The sequence below is a fragment of the Colletes latitarsis genome, chromosome 4 (genome assembly GCF_051014445.1).
Source record: "Colletes latitarsis isolate SP2378_abdomen chromosome 4, iyColLati1, whole genome shotgun sequence".
NCBI classification, from domain to species: Eukaryota; Metazoa; Arthropoda; class Insecta; order Hymenoptera; family Colletidae; genus Colletes; species Colletes latitarsis.
In genome coordinates, this window is record NC_135137.1 from 29539855 (window position 1) to 29561244 (window position 21390).

At 32.6% G+C, this 21390-nt stretch overlaps 1 protein-coding gene across 1 annotated transcript in view; it reads right to left on the reverse strand.

Moving 5' to 3' along the window:
- The window catches only part of LOC143340838 (uncharacterized), a 98613-nt gene that overhangs the window by 20848 nt on the left and 56375 nt on the right, over window positions 1–21390 (reverse strand). The window contains exons 2-4 of the mRNA XM_076763182.1: window positions 14872–14979; window positions 14520–14684; window positions 12030–12127 (exon numbers count right to left, since the gene is read on the reverse strand). Of these exons, the coding sequence (XP_076619297.1) occupies window positions 12030–12127; window positions 14520–14684; window positions 14872–14979 (371 nt within the window). The remainder of the gene's footprint in view (window positions 1–12029; window positions 12128–14519; window positions 14685–14871; window positions 14980–21390) is intronic.

Here is a 21390-nt window from a genome sequence, read left to right on the forward strand (position 1 = left end):
TGATAACGACAATAATTTAAATAACTCGTAGGTTTATAAACACTGAAAAGAAGCTTTTAATTAATTTGACTGCTTCTATATTAATTTCATAGACACATTTTCACCCATTCACTGAAAAAGTTCTATTTCATGTAAATCACTCTGCAACGAGTAAAACAGTATTTCGACTTTAATTATTATAGATACATTATATTATGTTCTTACATTTTAATTATTAATCATATTACGTACACCTGGGAACGATTGATAAACAATTAAAACCGTTTGTACGAAATCAATATGGAAATGATTGATGAATAAGAGACTGGCTCGATTGACTAAAAAGTTAATCAACAAATGACAATAATTTTTCACATTTATCGCCTCCAATTCTTACTTGCGGCGGAATAACGGAAAGAAAGCGTAACCTAATCGAAAGTAAATTATTTGTAGTCGCGTACACGTACTTTCTGTAAATACGTTTACGCTGCAAATAGTTTTCCAATGATTATTTGTCTTCCTACGACGGAAGGTTTTTCGCGAAGCTAAACACGAGCTGTTCCCTCGAGGGTTTCTCTCTACGTGATAAAATAAATTAGCTACAAAAAATAAAACAGGAAGAAACTACGTCCATCTCTTTGCTGGTTAAGTTCTGTCGGTGAGCTACACCGTAACTTTTTCTCCGACGACCTCTTTATCTCGATGAAACGTACAAACGACACTAGTTGTATTATTATTTACAGACGAATCATGAGAATCGTAACAAAATAAATTGTCCACAAAGTTTTCAAATAATCAAACCTTTGAATAAACCCTTAATATCTGAAGATACAGTAAAGTGAATTATAAATTATAAATTATTATAATAGTGTTTACTCCATACCTGTGAACAAGATAAAAATAAAAAAAAAATGATCAATATATGAGCAATATTGAAATTTGTTTTATTTAATTTTATCATGTATAATGTGTTTTATACAGAGTCTTTGGCTATTCCTCGGAAAAATTTTAATGGGAGATTCTAGAGACCAAAATAAGACGAAAATGAAAAATACTAATTTGTTGATGGAGGCTTCGTTAAAAAGTTATTAACGTTTAAAGTTCTGACTGTATTGAATTTTTTTCTAGAAAGTGGGTAGGATTTCGGGGGTAAGTCTATTCACCAAAAATTATTGTAACTGACCCCCGCAACCGAAAATAATTTTTTTGAAACGATTTGAAACTTTTTAATTTTACCGGATTTCAGGGGAATCATCATTCATGGTCAGACATTGTATTTTTGGTAAAGAATTTTTTCCTCGTAAGTGCGTAGGATTTCGGGGGTATGTATATTAACCAAAAATTATGGTAATTGAGCCCCGCAACCAAAAATAATTTTTTCAAAATGATTTGAAATTTTTTAATTTAATTTTTTAATGAAGCCTCAGTCAAGAAATTGATATTCTTAATTTTCGTCTTATTTTGGCGTCTAAAATCTTCCATTAAAATTTTTCCCAGGGTTGGCCGAACACCCTATATGATTCTGTGTATTCTTAAAGATATAAATATTTTTACTGTCATTATTTAAAGTAGACTACGAATTTAAAGAATAAATGGAAAAATTTGCGTTATGTTATTATACCCAACGATCACGATATTGATAATTTTCGAAGTGTAAACACTAAATAGCGTGTAAACGTCATTTTACCACAAATATTGCACGGTGAAATTTCATTTCGTGTTATAAAATAGCAATATTCGACTGGATTGGTAAATTTATCAAATCGTTTCGATATATCATTACTCACAGGCATATTTGAATATATTGTTACGTTAATGTAAATTTATACCATTATTATACAATACAAAATAATTAGAGGAAACCAAACCTATTTAAAGATTGTATAAAACCAACCTTTCTTGTAGGACCATTAACACATTGACCGCCATGGTGGTCACAGGTGACCGTCATTTCAAACTTACAATGTGTTGCAAAATCGTTTACTTTAGGATTTACTTAATACTTGTAAAATTGTATAAATGCTATAAAATAACATACACCATTGAACTATCGAATATTTCTATTTTTCAATTATATTTCTCTATTTTCAAAAACTGGCATGGCAGTCAACGTGTTCAAAAATCTGTATTTGTTTATACTCTGGTACGAGTTATTACAATTCTGCTGGACTATGTCTATTAACTGTTTACTCAAGAATTTGGTAAGTATTGTTAAAAGCAATCTTTAAAGCGAGATTTTTTGACTTTCATGATTCAAAAATATCAGTATTTCTACATTAAACCAGCTTTTATCTGGTTTTACAACTTTTAAAAATTCTTTGGCCCTTCAACGTACGCCATCAGCATTCGCTTAAGAAGATCGAGTATCAAAATTTTACTATTCTGCAGGATGTAACGTGGCCATCTTTCTTAAAGTTCTAATGTCCACCACTTTGCTATATTAAAGTTTGACCAAACAACGTCTTTATACCGTGGATGATAGATCCTCTGTCACGAGCTTCTTGAAATTTTATTAATACAGAATCCATAATAGCTATAACTTTGTCTCGATAGGATCCAACCTGCCTTACGTCTTTTTCAGATATGCACAATTGCTATTTAACTTTTTTAAAACGATTCTGTACAACCGAAACTTGGTTTTCTCTCACTTTTCAAAAATTCTACTGCTTTTCTTTTATAATCCAAATTTACAATTAATGTTTTCTCTAATACTTTAAGTAGCACATTTATTTCCCACCTATTTGATACAACAATTTTTAAAAACTGCAAAAAGGTTCTTAAGTTCTCGACAGAAACTAATAAAGTATAATCGAGAGACTCCTTGTTATACTACATTGAAACGCGATAGTCATACTTTTAGCAAATTATTGATACAATTGCAGATATGAAATATGGCGAAGTATGCAAGTTTTCCACGTGCAGATACTAGTAGCATCAATTGTTTTGCACATGGAAACACGACAATTGAATTTGCGCCACTTGACTGACATCACACAATTCTTTCGTCGGCAAAATAACAAACAGGTGTACTTTTTTAAACTCATTCTCGTAACAACAAACACGTTTGGATTTTTCAGAATGTTAGAAACATAAGTTTTAGATCGTAAAATCTTGGTTACAAATTTCAATGAGTTACAATAATCCTTGAAAACTTGAATTAGAATATAAAAGTAAAACATATAGATAAGCAAAACATGAAATATACTCTGAGGAAGTAACCAAAAAGAAACTAAAAATGAGTAAAAGTTGCCCACGGATTATAGTAATCGCTGTGAAGAATAATTTCACGAGAATTGTTTCGTTCTTTTTTAAATATAGAAGCAGACGATAAGAAAAATATATTCGTACGCAAATATAATTTTAATTGCACAAAAAGTAGAGATATTACAATAATTTATAATCTAATTGTATTTTCGAATACTACGAATTAATTTTATTCCTTTTTCATTATTTCTACGACCAAGTTTCCTATAATATTATTAATTAAATACCTTAAGTCACGATTATATAAAACACACAAAATATTTATTCAATTTTAAACCTGCTCATCCCAGAAATATTAGAATTGGACTATGTGTACTACGAATATTCTAAAAAAAAATAATTTGGTACTTAATAAATCAATAAGAACAAAAAAATATGTGTAAGACAATGTATCCAATGTGAATCAATTATAATGGAAATTATTCCTCTTAAGTGAAATTTCGATTAACTCGATATCTATAAATTTCGCGTTAGAAAATTTTCACGTTCGTAAAGTGTAACTAATATTCTGTCTACGCAACGTTTACTTTTCACGATCGCCTGATAATAATTTTCTAAGGAACACAAAGTCCCCATGTCTCAACTTTATGGCGTTATAAATCGAGGATGGATTTTACCTTGCCCTGTTTCTGTTTGTTCATTTTATCCAGCTCGATCTCGTCCTTGGCCTCCCGTAGAAGGCTTCGTCTCTTCTTTTCCATCATCTCGGATTCTGGACTATATACGCGCGACAATTGTCACGTAACACCCAAAAGGATTCTCTTATAACGCCTCTGCGCGTCTCAATATTCATCGAGCAAAATAAAACGTGGCTGTTCCATGCTCGTATGGAACATTCATCTTCAACTTTTTATCAAAAACTTCAAACTAACAACCTTCTGGTCAACCTTCGATTCGAATCAAACGATAGACGATTAGACAATTAAAAGCAATGTTCGAACAATGGCCGATGGATCGCCGAAAAGACTTCGAAATTTTCTGGTTCGCGCGTCCCTCGATTAAAAGTCGTTTCGCCAATTAATCGTGCAACAGTATCGATAGATAAATGTGCCCGTTCTCGCGTTTCAGCCGGCTCGTTACCCGAGAAACAGTGACCCGCTTAAGAACTTTCACTACGAAACACAACAATCCTTACGAAACACTCGATCTTTTTTTTTTTTTTATTTCCACACAGAATGAAACTGCTCGTTGCACCACGTGGTGGCGTATTAATAGTCACGAGTCGTGCCGTTTCCCCCCTCTGAATGTAAATTAGAAAAAAGAAACGACCGTCGTCGAGCAACGCTACAAGTTCGACGACGAAATGGAGAACGAGGACGCTCGCTGGCTTAACGATCCGCACCAAAACGCTCACTGAGGGTCCGCCAATGTCGTCTCATTGTTTTTAAAGTGTCCAACAGTCGTGGGTGCCCTGACACATACTAACTAAGCCACGCAGGGGGGCTTAAGCAGACACCTGCGGAGCTGTTCCTGATCAGGTGGCCTTTTAGTATTTAATTCCACGATCGCGCTCGCTCGCGTATAAGTTTCCACGACGCGAATCGTTTAAGACCCGCGCGCCGGGTTCCGCTCAATCGGGATTATCGTTAAAATCCCGCGAATAATTAAATCGGGGACGATCCGGCCGCTGGAAAATGAATCGAGTATCGCACGTTAATTGGATTCGACGCGGTTTTGCGGCGATTATCGAACGGGACGACGGTGTTTCGTTTTATGGAATCGACTGTGTGCTGTGCAACGCGTGGATGAGGATTGTAATATCACGTTGGTCTAGTTAATTATTTATCAGAGTTTAAATTTAGGATGGTATTGTAAAACGTGTACTTGAAAAGGCTCTTTTACATAATTTTTTTACAGAGAATTATTACGAGTTTTTTTGGTGGAATTTTTCACATATTTGATGTTTGTTAAATATGTCAAGATTATTTCAAAGTGTTAATAATTAACTATTCTGATGTTCTAGAACGTGGTGAAAAGAATTTCTTATGGATCTCATGGTTTTGAAATTGAAATGGATTTTTAATTGGAATGAATTTGACTGGTAGCAGGTACTAAAAGGAAAGGGTCAATAATTAACAAAATAACAACACTTTGAGATTTAATTATCGATTTTTCAGTGTTCTTTATCACTTTCATGGATTAAAAGAATATAAAAGAAACGAGAACTTTGGACATAAGATTTTGCAAATATATTTTTCAAATCATATTCTTGAAGAAAATGTAAAAATTAATTAATGACAACTGCTGAATCTTGTCTTTTATACTAAGGATCTACACGTTGTTATTTACATTTCTTTCCCATAAACGCGTTTCAAGACCTGATTACGTTTCAATTACAGAAAAAACAATCTTATTGAATGTATAATTAAATTCAATTATATTCAATATACTCCATTATTATTTGTGACACTTTCCTATTTTAAAGTCAGTCGATTAATACTATAGAACTCTTGGAATTAAAATATGTTTATACTTACAATCGAATTTATTTATGTTACAAACTAATGTTTACGTTAGAATATATGTTTATAAATGAATTTAAATAAAACTTTATGTTTAAATTCTATATTTTCCTTTCAAGATTTCAAAATATCATTGATTCTTATTATTTTTTAACTCTTTTTACATATATTTTTGTTATTCTCACAAATATTTTGAATAAACGTTTCCTCAATTTTTTCTAGTAACGATAAAATTAAACTAATTAATTCCGTATTTAAATCATATTAATAACTACGTTGTAATGAATATATTTATGAAAATGTTGTATTGTTTAAATAATTATTACCATCGATTAGAATTGTATTAAAGTGATACGTTGGAAAGTATTGTGACGTATTCATCTCTGTTATTTATGAATGATTTCGAAGTACGTGGCTAACAGGAACAATGAGTTGGGTGCTATGAATTTTAAATGAGTGTTTTAATTATTCTGTGTCTTTCAAACTTATGAAGTTGGGTAACTATTTTAGATGTAGATTTTCGACACGATACTTGGTTGGTTTTCGTTGACGTAATCAACAATGATTTACGATGTTCAATACAAACACAACACAATGTTTGTTTTTTAAGTGGTGCTGTATAGATCGCTAATTCACAGTGTAAAATATACTGAGGAAAATTATTGCATAATTTCGTAAGTATAACAGTACACGTAACACACACTTGTAAGTCATACCTTTCAAATTTTTCAAATTATTAATATACTAGATATCCCATTAATGCAGGGGAAAAGAAATGTAATGAACAATTAAATTTACAGTATTAAATTTAAAATGACAGATTCAATATAATGAATATAACTCCAAAATGTACGTAGATATCAAGTTTTAGTAATATATTTCAAGGAGAAATACTTTTTATACGTATTTTTAGAGAACATATTCGCAATATTAGATCTGTCATATCCAATTTGATATTTTCAATTCTAAGTTTGTAATTAGCGACCCCAAAAATTCATGCAGCATAGAATTAAGGAAGAATCTATCATTTTTATGCTGTTTTTGAAGGCCTACAAATAGATAATAAAAGATTGTACAAAAAAATGTTTTATTATTTGGGAATATCGATAACGATAACAGCTAATCGTTCTTAACATTAGCCTTTCCATTTAAAAAAACTGAAGGTGACCCTTGAATTTCGATAAAAAATTGATTAATATCGTGTAAATCTTACTTGAAACATTTCCTACAGCAAATAATTTATGACTCATTCGAAGTTGCCACGTCACGAGACCCAATTTATACACTTGGAATCGAAAAGAATCATTAAATATCTAATCTTCTATTATTTGAAACAGATGAGAAAACTGATCGTTCTGAAAACTCCTTTTAAATTCATTTTCAATAGAAAATTTATTAAAAATTAAATATTTTCAACCACAGTATTCAATCAAAAATAAATTTGTTCTATTACTTAGTAATTTCTTTACAAATATAAAACCAAAACAAACGAGAAAACTGATCGTTCTGAAAACTCATTTTAAATTCATTTCCAACAGAAAATGTATTCAAAATTAAATATTTTCAACCACAGTATTCAACCAAAAATAAATTTGTTCTATTACTTAGTAATTTCTTTACAAATATAAAACCATCTAATAATAATTTGAGTGGTGTTTGAAAAAGTGTTTGTGATTTTGGAAATAGGAGATTATAGGCTTCTTATCTCGAAACTTTGAGCGTTGTCACGCAAAACTAGAATCAATACGACTCGATTCAGATCGACTTCTTTTCACAATGTTATACTAGACATCATTCTGTAATTATATTACTTCGAGTTAAATGTAACGTGACAAATTATAAGAGACCGTTAGATGGAATCCTCGATTTTCAATCGACATTCGTCATTTTATCAATTACTGTTGTAACAACTCGTCTGCGGCAAAAGAGAAATCCGAGACATCGGTTTGCGATAATAGTAAACGTTCGAGGCGTATCATCGTCATCATCGTCGTTATCGCTTGCGGTGTTCCAATAACCGCGATATTCATTCTTGCTGACGCACCGACATCGCGGTGAACGCAATTTCGCACCAGTTTCGTTATTACGGTATTAAATCAAAAAAGGAGTCAAACTGGTTGACTCGTGGGCGGATGTGGAAACCGAATTAATCTATTTTGTATATTATATTATAGCAACCATTTCAATATTCTGGGGATGCAAGTTCAAAATAGTGAAAGGAAGTCGCTTGTAATAAAATTCCATTCACAGATTTTGCAGAGTCAATAATTTTATATATAAAAATTAGATTATTTCATTGCTGCATCTTTAATAGGTCATTTGGCTAAAATTGCTATATTCGTCGCTGCACATCATCGTTAATCGAGCAATTTAAGAGAATATAGGTGACTATGAAGTCGTAAAATATGATATTGGTGCAATCATAACCGTTCGATTCCTCAACACAATAAAAAAGTAATTTAATAAGTAAGGTAAATTTACCTAAATCGTATCTCATATTTTGAATTCAGAAGAATTTGCAGTACCTTACGCTAGCCCGTTCCTGTTATTAGGACACCCTGTATAGCACATAGGGAAAGGTAGACATTTCTCAGAATGGAGAAAGCTCGATAAGAAAGAAACAGGTTTACTTTTCTCCGGATATTATCTATTTACTTTAAGATGTGCAATTAATTATTTAATACGATTTAATATGTTTTAAAGTTGCTCTAAGTACTATAACTCGAAAATAATATCGAAAATTGTGGGCAAAATATTCGTGATTAAATTGTTCAATCATATAAGTCAACATCGTTTTTACATAAATATTACATATAAATATTTCAGGAAAAAAGAAAGAACAATTTTGAATTAAGGTGTTACTATGTAAATGGTAAGTTTTCTATAACATCTAACCATAATGTATTTCTTCACAGTATATCGTGGATATCAGTTTTAATTTTTCTTTATTGAAAATAAAATAATTTGGAGAGTGAATAGTAATTACAGTTTATTACAAATAAATAGTTTTCCACATATGGGAAGTCGTAAAGTGTAACTTAATGTACTTTATACGTCACCACGATACAAAATGAATTCTCGTCACGAGTAAAGTCACTATCGTAAGTAACCATGCAGAGGAAGCTGGTTTTTAATCACCCTAAAGGGACGCCATATTTGGTATCAATGTAGACAGTTGTATCAGAAAATTGTCGCTTTAAATCATATTTGATTATTTGAAATATATTAATTTAGATGTTGCAATTCGAAATACATCGCTAAACCCGTGAATAAAAAATTTTGAATTTGTCAATAAAATAATACTGTATCAAATTATCAAATTCTTCTTCCAATCTAAATAAGAAATAGAACAGAACTTGATAACAAACATAAAAGCAGAGAATCTTCAGTTTCCACTGTCTTAAAACAGTCTAATAACACGTATTAAAAATAGTTAAACTTTAGATGCGTGCAGTTCCGAAACTACTAATGTTTTATTAATTATTGAACCATCGTTAGAAGCGGTAAAGCCTCCCCTTTAAAATGGCCTTTGAATTTTGTCGATCGGACTTTCCGTTTTCAAGATATCGTAATTTATGTAAAAGGTAATTTTTCAATTTCCATTCTCCGTCTTACTAAAGTCTATCAACGCGTATTAAAAATAGTTAAACTTTAGACGCATGCAGTTCCGAAACTACTAATGTTTTATTAATTATTGAACCATCGTTAGAAGCGGTAAAGCCTCACCTTTAAAATGGCTTTTGGTTTTTGACGATCCGACTTTCCGTTTTCGAGATATCGTAATTTATGTAAAAGGTAATTTTTCAAATTTCGCTGTCTCTCGCTTCCCCGTGTTACGAAAGGCCATTAACGCGTATTAAAAATACTAAAACTTTAGATGCGTGCAGTTCCGAAACTACTAGTGTTAAATTAATTATTGAACCATTGTTAGCGGCGGCAAAGCTTCCTCTTTGAAATGGTTTTTGGTTTTTGACGATCCGACTTTCCGTTTTCGAGATATCGTAATTTATGTAAAAGGGTATTTTTCTTAATTTGACTATCTCTGTCTCCGTCTGACGCGTCGCGTCGTACCTCCTTGTCGCGCGTGAGTCGAGACAGTCACGTGACCAGGAAGTCGTAGTATTTCCAAGAATTTACTACGCACTGTTTACTATTGTTACGCGCGCGTGTTCATTGATATCAATGAAACGTAAACAAACGCTTCCAACCCTTATATCTCCGAAACTAGCCACCGCATCGACTTGAAACTAAAATCGCTATATCTCGGGAACTAATAAAGCCATCGACTCTCACAAACGCTCATTTTAAAGGGCATTTCATCCTCTACCTAATGATCATATCACCTACTATAATTTTTGTTATCTTCTATGTTTATTTTCACATTTACTTTGACGCTCGACTTGAAACAAAAATTGTCATATCTCCGGAATTAATTGAGCTATCGACTCGTTCGAACGCTCATTTTAAAGGGCATTTCATCCTCTACCTAATGATCATATCACCTATTATAATTTATGCCATCTTCTATGTTTATTTTGACATTTACTTTGACACTACATACCCAAAGTAGTTTCAGCACTTCCTATTGATCATGTGACTGGTTTGCGATAAAACTGGATCATAAATTATTTATTTAATTGAAAATGCATTTAAAGTTGTATACAAAAGGTTTGCAAATTTTCTTGTAATTTGTGAACTTTCTCTATGAAGTTAAAATACTAACTATGTACATTTAAAGTGGAATTATTCAATATTTTTGTACAGATTTTTAAAATGCTTTAAGAAAAAATATGTGACATGAAAGAGGAAGATATCTTACGAATAAACTTTAAAACACAACTTTCTATACATATATTGCAAAAATTAGAAGTACGTTGCGTCGTAAAAGAGAAAGGGAAAGGTCAAATGACCAGTCTTGGTAGGAATGGGTATACACAAAGTGTCGATAGCCTTAGTGTTAATTTTCTGATTTTTCCTATAACAATAAATTAATTAATGTAACAATTATTTCCTCATAGACACGTACAAAAATCGACACATATTAGTAAACTTCCTATATAAGAAATTCTATCGTTTCATGGTGTCACAAAATAGAATGAACTCTCGTAAGAAAATGAATAAGCCGTATCGCGAATAACCGTGCATAGGACGTCGAAGATGGTCCGTTCGTAAAAGTCACGGATCTAAGTACGATCGTTCCATGGAGATGCCACATCTGGCACGAACGCTGACCATCGCGTCAAGAAATGGTCGTTATAAATCATGCTCGACTATTCACGATTGGAAGAGACGTGCATCAAGCAAAACGCGATTTTCTCTTCCGCGAGATAGGAGCAACAAGTTCTCCCGTACGATGAGTACGCGACGTTTGATGTCTCGTCGATGGATACTAACGTCCCCGTTCGCCAAAGCGAATCGCGTAACTCGCGGCGAAGAAGCCCGCGTAGTAGTTTCCCTCGTTAAGTACAGTATGCTAATCAACGATCCGACAGACGAGCCTAATGGACGCGTTAGCGCGACTCGGTCGGTCTCGATGAAAATTGGAATAGAGAAAGTTCGGTTGTGGTAGTGATTTATTGACTAGACGCGAGCGCGAATCAGGATGTTTCTGGAATGGCGATCTAGATGGAGACAGGCTGAAGAAAGTGGCGATCGTTTTAATTGGACGAGGAGATCGTACTCGTCGATACTGACTTGTTAGATGCAAGCAATGCTGTTGGGATGGGTTGAATATTCAATTTATTCAGATAGTTAAATTATTATTAAATGGATTTTTATTCGTAAAAAAATTAGTAAATAATAGATGTTTATTATTGATGGAATATTGTGGTTGGAAACATTTAATTTTTAAGTGAAATGTTCTTTGGTACATTTGGATAAAACTTATGATTACTATAATAGAAGATATTTATTATTGATGGAATATTGTGGTTGGAAACATTTAATTTTTAAGTGAAATGTTCTTTGGTACATTTAGACAAAACCTAATACTATAATTTTTTGAGACTACTGACCCTCATCAGGGATATTAACAAATATGTGTAATCATAGTACTCATAATGGAATACTGATTGAATAAGAATAGTTGTAACGTGCAAACTAAAATTATTCTATAACATACTTACTATAAATTAAATATAATTTATTTTTTTTTCTTTCATAATATCAATAAGATGTCTCTATTCAATATAAATATACTACTGAAAGTCAAGTTCAGTAAATATAAGAAGAATCTTTCTTAAATAATATTCCAAATATGAACCGTATGAATGTATTATAAATAGAATTTAAGTGAAACGTGGGAGTTTAATCGATGAGCCTTACCTGCATGTAAAAAGCCTCTCCCCTTGTAATAACGAAGCTACTGGCTCTGTCGTCAGTCTGCAGGGCGAACAGGCTCGCTGCTACAATGGCCAACGACGCTGAAAAGAAAAGTGTTCGAACTTTACGTATAAATTTTGGGTAGAAAAAGAAATCTCTATCCAAGAAGAACTCAAATTAAAATAACTTTTAAAGTAATCATTTTTCGACCCTCGTACACCACTTTTTTATACGGAATAAAAGAGATCAGTTATTACAACAATGGAGAATTGCATTTAACAAACTAGAAATCATGAAATTATTCAAACGTCTCCACTTATGGACACAATATAATTCTTTTTTATTTTCTACTGTTTTAATGCTGCAATAGAAAATTTCCAATGAAATATTTTGAAAGGGATCAATCGTTTCGCGATTTCTTCTGCAAAGATAATTTTGAAAACTGCACTCAACTTTGTTTAAAATTTATTAATGCGGTCGGTTGCAACGATCCCGGTTGATTCCACAAGATTAGACGGTATCGCTTAACGCAACTGGATCCACCGCAGACATTCGATTCTTCGTCTAAGGGTAAGTAGGCCAGTAAGTAGACAAGTGTCTAGTAATCCTATCGCGAAGGATTGCAAAACTTTCAGACTGTCCTGGAGCAAAATGACTTCTCCGCTTCAAATGAGCTCTAGAGTTCTCACGCGTCTTGATTCTTCGCGCGTCGAAAATACTTTAAACTGTTTCGGAACGAAAAACTTCTGGCCTGATTCGTCTTCGTCTCGAAACAATGTTTTCTACCAAACAAGGTAGAGTCGAAATCATAGTACAACTGAACTAAGAATGATTCTTTATGGAAACACGAGCCACGAGTGCAGTTAAATTTTATTATTAATTGAATTAAAAGAAAATACTGGTAGATACGAGTGAAGTTGTGTTTAAAGTATACTAGAATTTGAGTGTTCAGGTGTTGGTGACAGTGTTTAGGTGCAGTGTTTGTAACCGTGCTCGATTTATGTGTGTGAACCTCTAAGTACATGATTTTTGAGGCATTAAAATGTATGATACAGGTTTGTGATCTTTGTGTTGTAGTTTAATAATCCAGTGCAAATGAATACTGATATCAGATTAAAGACTTGAAAATAAACGAATTGAAATACTGGCTAAAAGGTTTGTAAAAGTATTTTATTATACAAGATGTTTCAGCAATCGTAATACAAAGAATGTGATTTAATACCACTTTAATTTAAGATAATCCAATTTTCATAAATACATTAATTACAACATTTGTAGAGTACGTTATTAGTGCAATTTAAGTATGCAATGAATAAGATTTCATTAAATTTTGTTTTAACTAAGATAGATAACAAAAGTATCTATTTGAAACGAAAGAAACTTTGGAGTGTAAAATTTAATTCTCTCTCAAGTGAATTTAAAATATTTTTTAGAATTTTTACAATTAAGAATTTAAGAAACAAAATAGAGGAGATAAAATCAATATCTGGAGACCGGTTTTGTTCAAAATCAAATCATATTTTAAGAGACAAAATTGTTTATTTTCTTCTTACAAAGCCCTGAGATTCTGTCATACTTTTCTATTAACATTTTCGTACTGTACTTTGTTATATTGTTAAATGCAAAGTCTATTCACTTGTAAATACAGATAGAATACAATTACGAAGACGATCGTTAAGTAGAAACAAAATAAGTTTCCCTATATAATCGGCCATTTCGTATGCAACTACCTAATACATACATAATGTAGCCAATGTCATTGTATCATAACTACTGAACTATTCAATAGAAACCACTGCTGTAACATTCACCATGTTCAATAAGAATCCGGAAAAATCATCGAAACTTTAATGTAAACTTTATCCTAATCCAGATAATTCTTTCTACATGTAACTGTATTTACAAAATCCAACCAAGTGGTCTGCATTTATCAGCATAAGAAAACACGATACGAAAATTGAATATAAATAGAAAATAAAATTAACGACAGAAAGACTGCTCAAACAATGTCACATATTATAAAAGTACATTCAGTTCGACAAAATAATTTTTCTGTTAATTTTGATTTACGTTTGCATAAAAAATCATAATAAAATTATAAAATGCTTCAATGATACAAATTTTAAATAATAAAATAATTTAAATTTCTGGTGAAATAATAATTTTAATCTTTATTTATCCCTTCTCAGTTGTACTATAATTGCTAGGACAAAGTAATTTTTCTGTTAATTTTGATTTACGTTTGCATAAAGAATCATAACAAAACTATAAAATGCTTCAATAATAAAAATTTAAGATACTAAAATAATTAAAATTTTTGGTGAAATAATAATTTTAATATATTTATTTATGCCTTCTCAGTTGTACTATGATTGCTAGGACACCGTGTATCTAAAATCTGTATTAAATAGATTGGACTTTGCCTATTCTCTGTTTCTACAAATTATCGTCAACTAGTCAAGCAATTACGTAAGTTTCCATAGAAATACTCACTGGCCAACGTAGCAAGGGCCACTTTTCCTATCAGAGCCGTGCTGTACGAGATGATAACTCGTTTCGCCGAGGAAGCCATCGCTAGTTGTAGCACGGCAAGACCGACCAGGATCGCCAAAAGCGCGGAGGCGGTCGCTGCGGCTAATCCTGCCACCCACACAGCCACTGCACGAAAAAGGAAAAAAGAAAAAAATTTATGTCACGCTTCGTTTCGCGTTTACTACGACCGACCCATACAACCGAGAAACTGGAATAAAAATAAATACCGGAACATTCGCAAAGACTTCCGCGTAATATATAAATAGTCTGATTTATATCGAATCGGTCCGAGCAATATTTCAAATCAACTCACACACTGGTTGAAACCTGGAAACGCCTTGACCGCATCTCTCGCGACCGTACAGCAGAAGCTTGCACTGCCTCCACGGGCCAAAGTATCCCTTTTCGGCTGCTGAACCAGCTGAAACATCCAAAGTCACCCATTTAGTAATTTAGTAATGTCAATGCTCCGCAAAGGTATAGATAATTTTATATAAAAATAAATGTAAATTAATGGGTTGGCTGGAGGTGACTTAAATTGATTTAAATTAAAATTGCTATAACTGCAATGAAATTAATGGCAGAACAAGTATTTTTAATTATTTTTATTTGTAATTTAGTAATGACAATACTCTGCAAAGATATAGATAATTTTATGTAAAAATAAATGTAAATTAATGGGTTGGCTGGAAGTGACTTAAATTGATTCAAATTAAAATTGCTATAACTGCAATGAAATTTATGGCAGAACAAGTATTTTGAATTACTTTTATTTGTAATTTAGTAATGGCAATACTCTGCAAAGATATAGATCATTTTTTATAAAAATAAATGTAAATTAATGGGATGCCTGGAGGTGATTTAAATTGATTTAAATTAAAACTGCTATAAGTGAAATAAAATTTATTGGTGAACAATTATTTTTAATTACAAATAATGCCCAGAAAGAACACTTGAATTAATTTGAATAAATTTACTTGCACGAAAGAAAATTTAATTCGATTGTACGTACATACTTTACAAGATATTTTATATTTTATTTTGTTGTACTACTTTATTTCAATGAAAATTTAGACACTGTATTCCTTGCTTTGTTACACTTTTCATTGCAATTCTTTAACTGTTGCAATTAAAATAAGAAATTGCAAACTTTTCGTGGATACAAACTATTTACAAGCATTTGTATACAGTTTTGTGTATTGTTACCGTTAAAAACTCTCGCAAATAATTAGTAAAATCCTGCTAATTAGGCGAACAAAATTGACACCCATATCTGGGCGATAGAACCCCTGTGGTAACTTATCCGTCATCCAGATATGGGTGACTCGGTGATCAACGCGTTAAGAAACGCAGAATCATTGCAGGTTCATTATTTTTATACAAAATAATTAACTGTCATGTTGCCTGCCCTGACATCCTGACACCTCCAGCACATTAAATACTATATATTGGAAATTTTATATCGAACAAAATCGTACATTACTATGTAAATATAACTCCATTAGAATATAATTCTAACGAATACTATAACAATATCGAGTTCCTCGATCCTCATGATTCTTTTAAACTGGTTTCAATCACTATTATTCATCACTATATCTAATTTCTCCTTCCTCAACTTTATTTCCCCTCCATTTTAGCGCGCGTATTATCATACGTATTCATATATTTCCGTTGCTATTGCTCGCCACATATTCGTTCCATATTATTTCTTCTCCATCGAAGATAAAAATAATACGAAGAGATCCTCAAACATTCTCTCCAAACGTCAAATTATTTTCTCAGATCGACCATTTGTCAACCAACATGTAAAAAAATATAAACAAATATTTTTCCCCCCGACTTTCTGATAACTTCAGATCGAAAGGGTTGAACACAATTTTTTTATATATTTCCGTTGCTATTGCTTACCATATCTTCGTTTCATATTATTTCTTCTCCATCGAAGATAAAAATAATACGAAGAGATCCTCAAACATTCTCTCCAAACGCCAAATTATTTTCACAGATCGACCATTTATCATCCAACATGTAAAAAAATATAAACAAATATTTTTCCCCCCGACTTTCTGATAATTTCAGATCCAAAGGGTCGAACACAATTTTTTGGAGCGATAAATCCCAGCTGATTGCGTTACGCAGCAACAAGGGGCGATTCGTGGCGGAAAAAAGGGTTCCCTAAGGGGAGGAGACGGGAATAACGACCTTCGATCTTCGCTCCAGAGATCCCGAGAACTCGGACAACTGGAAACCACAATTTTACGAAGCTCGTTTTGCCGTTCAAACGACCCATAAAGTCGGCTCTCGCTCGTTCGACTGTACTCGCGATTCTCTCTCTTTCTCCCTTTTCTTTCCTTTTCCCATGAGGACGTAGGGCGAGGAAGGCGGAAAATGTCGCATTCTGTGTCGTCGAATGGAATTCAATACGGTAATAAGAACATAAGAAAAGCTTCAAGGGGTTGCACCGCCCAACTGACGACGAAACAAAGGGAAGCAAATGTTAAATATCCACAGAGTACTTATCGTTACTCTCAATTTATTCACAGGTTTCAAATTCTTCCTATTTCACGATTTTAAAAACGATTTCAACGATAGGGTGGGCCCACACGACTCTTTGCAATTCAATACCTCGATATTTCATCGATTTTAATGATATAAATCTCGAATATTTGAGCCTTCAAATTGGAACGAAAGTTTCACCCAACCTCTATTGCGTGGGTGTATCCCGCTATATAAAATATCTCCATTATAAACGAGGAACAATGAGTTTGAAACGTAAAATACGATCGTGGAAGAGAATTTTCTTATCGGGATATTTGCTTCTTGGAACCGGACAAACTTCTTATGGCTCGTTTTCTTATCTTCGAAAATGAGATATTCTAGACGATCATGTTAAAGCACATACCGTGCATATCAGGCAGTACGTCTTCTGCGTTTTCTATATGCCAAGTAGACCAACGTATGAAACGTCATCCGATTAATCGCGTTTGATAGCAGTTTAATCCCAGGAAAGGGGAAGAGTATTTCATACGCGCGTACGAGGAAGATAAATGGGGATTCATATGGACATCTTCTCGTGGGCGTGGGTGACTTCTATTGATACAGAACGTACGACATTTATTAAAACCGGTGACGTCGATAAGATACATTGACGCGTGGATCCAGAAACGCGACTCCGGATGAAAAACGACCCGAAAACAGTTTAAACGTTTCTCGTGCGTGGGCGGAATTACGTTGGAACATGTACGGGATACGCGGAAGTCGAATATTGAAAATACTCGTGTCTGTTAAATATTAGTAACTGCCAATGAAAATCGTGTTGATCTTATTTCGGATTTTAAAGAATCCTCGTCTATCGTTACAGTATAAACTACCGTTACGCAAAATAGCGAATCAAGATGCAAATCGGGATTCGTGTATTCAAATCAGAATTTTATAGATTCTCTGCTTGATAGACCAGCGTGCAACGATGATCTTCCGTGTGGGCAGCTTTTATATCCCAGACCAGTCGTTCTCAACCTCAGTTCCCCGCGTACCACACAGCCAATATATAATAATTTCAGTACGGCTTATATAATAATTTAACTAGGTTCTGGATAGTATTATTTCTTTTTTTCAGTCCCATATGCAAATTTAAAAATAACCATTACGTTTCCATTGATTACGATGTTAGAAATTTTATGTAAAATGTCAAAACAATTGAGTTATAAACAAAAATAAAAACTATTCTATTATAATGTTAAAACTTTAAATTCCTGTATGATACAATTTGCATGCATTTAAATGTCTGAAATTATTATTTATGAAAGATGCACATTTTTAGTAATAGTAACACCAATTACCACCAAGTAATTCATCGAAGATACTTCAAATTTGGAAAATAAGGCTGATTGCAAAATTTTAATTTTCGAACATCGCTTGAAACAAACAAATATTCTATTACTGAATGCTGCACAAAATCATGTAATTATGGATTATTTCGGTTTTTAAAATTTCGTTTTGAATTTCTAGCGTACAATGTTATTTTAGGGTTATTTAACATCATGACTTTTCTTATAGTATACGTACAATGATTTTTTTAATATTCATTTCAATTCTTATTGTTTGTTTTTTGAGAAAAATATGTGGTCTGTTTTGCCTGTCACGACTGGTCATCTGACCAGTTGAACGATTTATATTTTTTTGTAAAAAGCCAGACAAAATTTGATATCAAATTCTGGTTAGCTTTCCATGTAAATAGGAAATATATAACAAAGATGACAGCAGAGAATCTTCAGTTTCCACTGTCTTAGAACAGTCTAAGAATGCGTATTAAAATAGCAAAACTTCAGACGCGTGCAGTTTCGAAATAACTAGTGTTTTCTCAATAATTAAGCCACTGTTAGAAGTGGCAAGGCCTCCCATTTAAAATGTTTTTTGGTTTTTGTCGATTCGACTTTCCGTTTTGGAGATATCGTAATTTATGTGAAAGTAATCTCGTAACCGAGTGACGTAGTATTTCGAGCACGTAAGGTCAATGACTTCGCGACGTAAACAGTGAAAAGTAAACAAACGCTTCGAACCCTTATATCTCCGGAACTAATTACTCTATCGACTTAAATTAACACTCATTTTAAAGTGTATTTCATCCTCTATCCTATAAACGCAACAACTACTCTAATTTATGCTGCCTTCTATGCTTATTTTCATATTTACTTTGGCACTATACACTTAACCCTTAAATGGACTTTCAATTTCAACTAAATTATTTTACTTAATGTTGATTTTTACCAAATTGATAAATGAAAATCAACTTTCCTTCAAAGCATTTAAAAAATAATGAACTAATGGAAGATTACATAAATTTTCAAATAATTACATTGACATATATTAAACAATTATTACTTTAAACTTATGGAGGGCTGCAGTGGCCCCAATAATCCACTTAAGTGTTAAAGAAATTTCAGCAATTCCTATTGATCATACGACTGGTGTGCCATAAAACTGGATCGTAAATTGTTTATTTAATTGAAAATGCATTTAAATTTGTATTCAGAAGGTTTGCAAATTTTCTTGTAATTTATAAATTTTCTCTATGAAGTTAATGTACTAACTACGTACATTTAGAGTGAAATTATTGAATATTTTTATACAGATTTTTAAAATGCTCTAAGAAAAAAAGAAAGAGGAAGATATCTTGCGAATAAACTTTAAAACAACGTTCTATACATATAATGCAAAAATTAGAAGTACGTTGCCTCGTAAAAGGAAAAAAGAAAGACTATTAATTTGACCGGTCTTGGTAGATATAGGTATACATGAAGTGTCGGTAGTTTTAGTGTTAATAACATGAATGTGGTATTTTCAATTTTTTTAAACATTCTAAACCCTTGAACGTAACGGGTTCTCGACAATCGTCTATTTTGTCCGTAGCATAATAAGCTATTTACTGCCTAACAGTAAATCAGCGGTTGGTGTTAGACCACCTACCAATAAGTTACAAGATACCGCACGTGTCATGATAAGTAACCGCGACACGCTTCCACGGCTCTTATTGTACATTTGTCGCACGAGTTCTAAGGCAACTATTTGTCGAACACGATTCGAAACAATTTCGTTAAAGGAAAAATTCAATATTATACTTTTTTCGCAATTTATAAATTGGTAAACAGGATCAGCATCGATATTCGCGATATCGCTGGACACTGTTGACAGTATTAATTTCGATCAGATAATTAAACGAACCGTCACGCTGACTAATAAATCATCCGTTGCCACACCCTTTGAAGATGACTGTGACGATTATGTAACGAGTTGATCGTTAATTTCCGAGAACGAACGACAAACTGTGTAATCGTTTCCACGACGTTCACCTTCTTCGCGATAAGACGACAAACAGGAATAGTGTTTGAAAATTATTAATATTTCAGAAATTCACGATAATATTTCTGTTTCCACATTGTATATTTTGTTATGACGGTAAATCTCAAACGATTCAAGTTAATATAAAGATATTTTGTTCGGTTAGCAAGAAATATCCATTCGATTGTAATAGTTACGTACGAAAGTAATTACTATACCAATTGCACCAACGACGCGAGACGTTAACCTCGGCAACAGAGTGTTTCAAGATTTATCCTTTTGAACTTTCGAACGAAATACTATTCCAGACGATAATTTTCGATTCCTAAAGATTCTCATATACGAGAAAATTTTTTAAAATTCATTAACGATATAGTTGACTCGAATGCTGCGTTAAATGGACGTGTCCCAATGGCGTTGAGTCGTGGATTATAAGTTGAGAAATACTCTATTAGAATACACGATATAATAAAAATATTCTTTTTGATTTTTCATATTAAAATCCAGGTAAACGATTCTTAACGAAATCGTGTAGCTTGAATCACAACCTATCAGTATATTCAAAATGAAGTTACATTGCAAGAGATGAATTACCAACTATTCAGGAAAAACGTAATTACTTTCTGGCCAAAACAATTAACCCTTGTCGTACAATGACCAGTCTGCCTCGTTATAAGTTCTTGATGTAAATCATGAGGACACTCGCACATCATTAAATCTTCTATATTAAAATCAACACGTTTTTACATTCAAGTATTCATAAAATAAATCTTGTTTCGTGACCATTCCTTGTACGAACTTAAACAGAATTAAATAGTATACGTTTGAAAAATTATTTGAAACGAAATCCAAGTCAGGTTATTCGTAAACTCAGATTTGGAAATCTAAACGTTTCGAATCTGATTTTTTTATATCGAATGCGGTATTTAATAGTAATATTACTGTAATTGATCGTAAATTAATACTCCAATTAATTTTCATTGGCCAATTG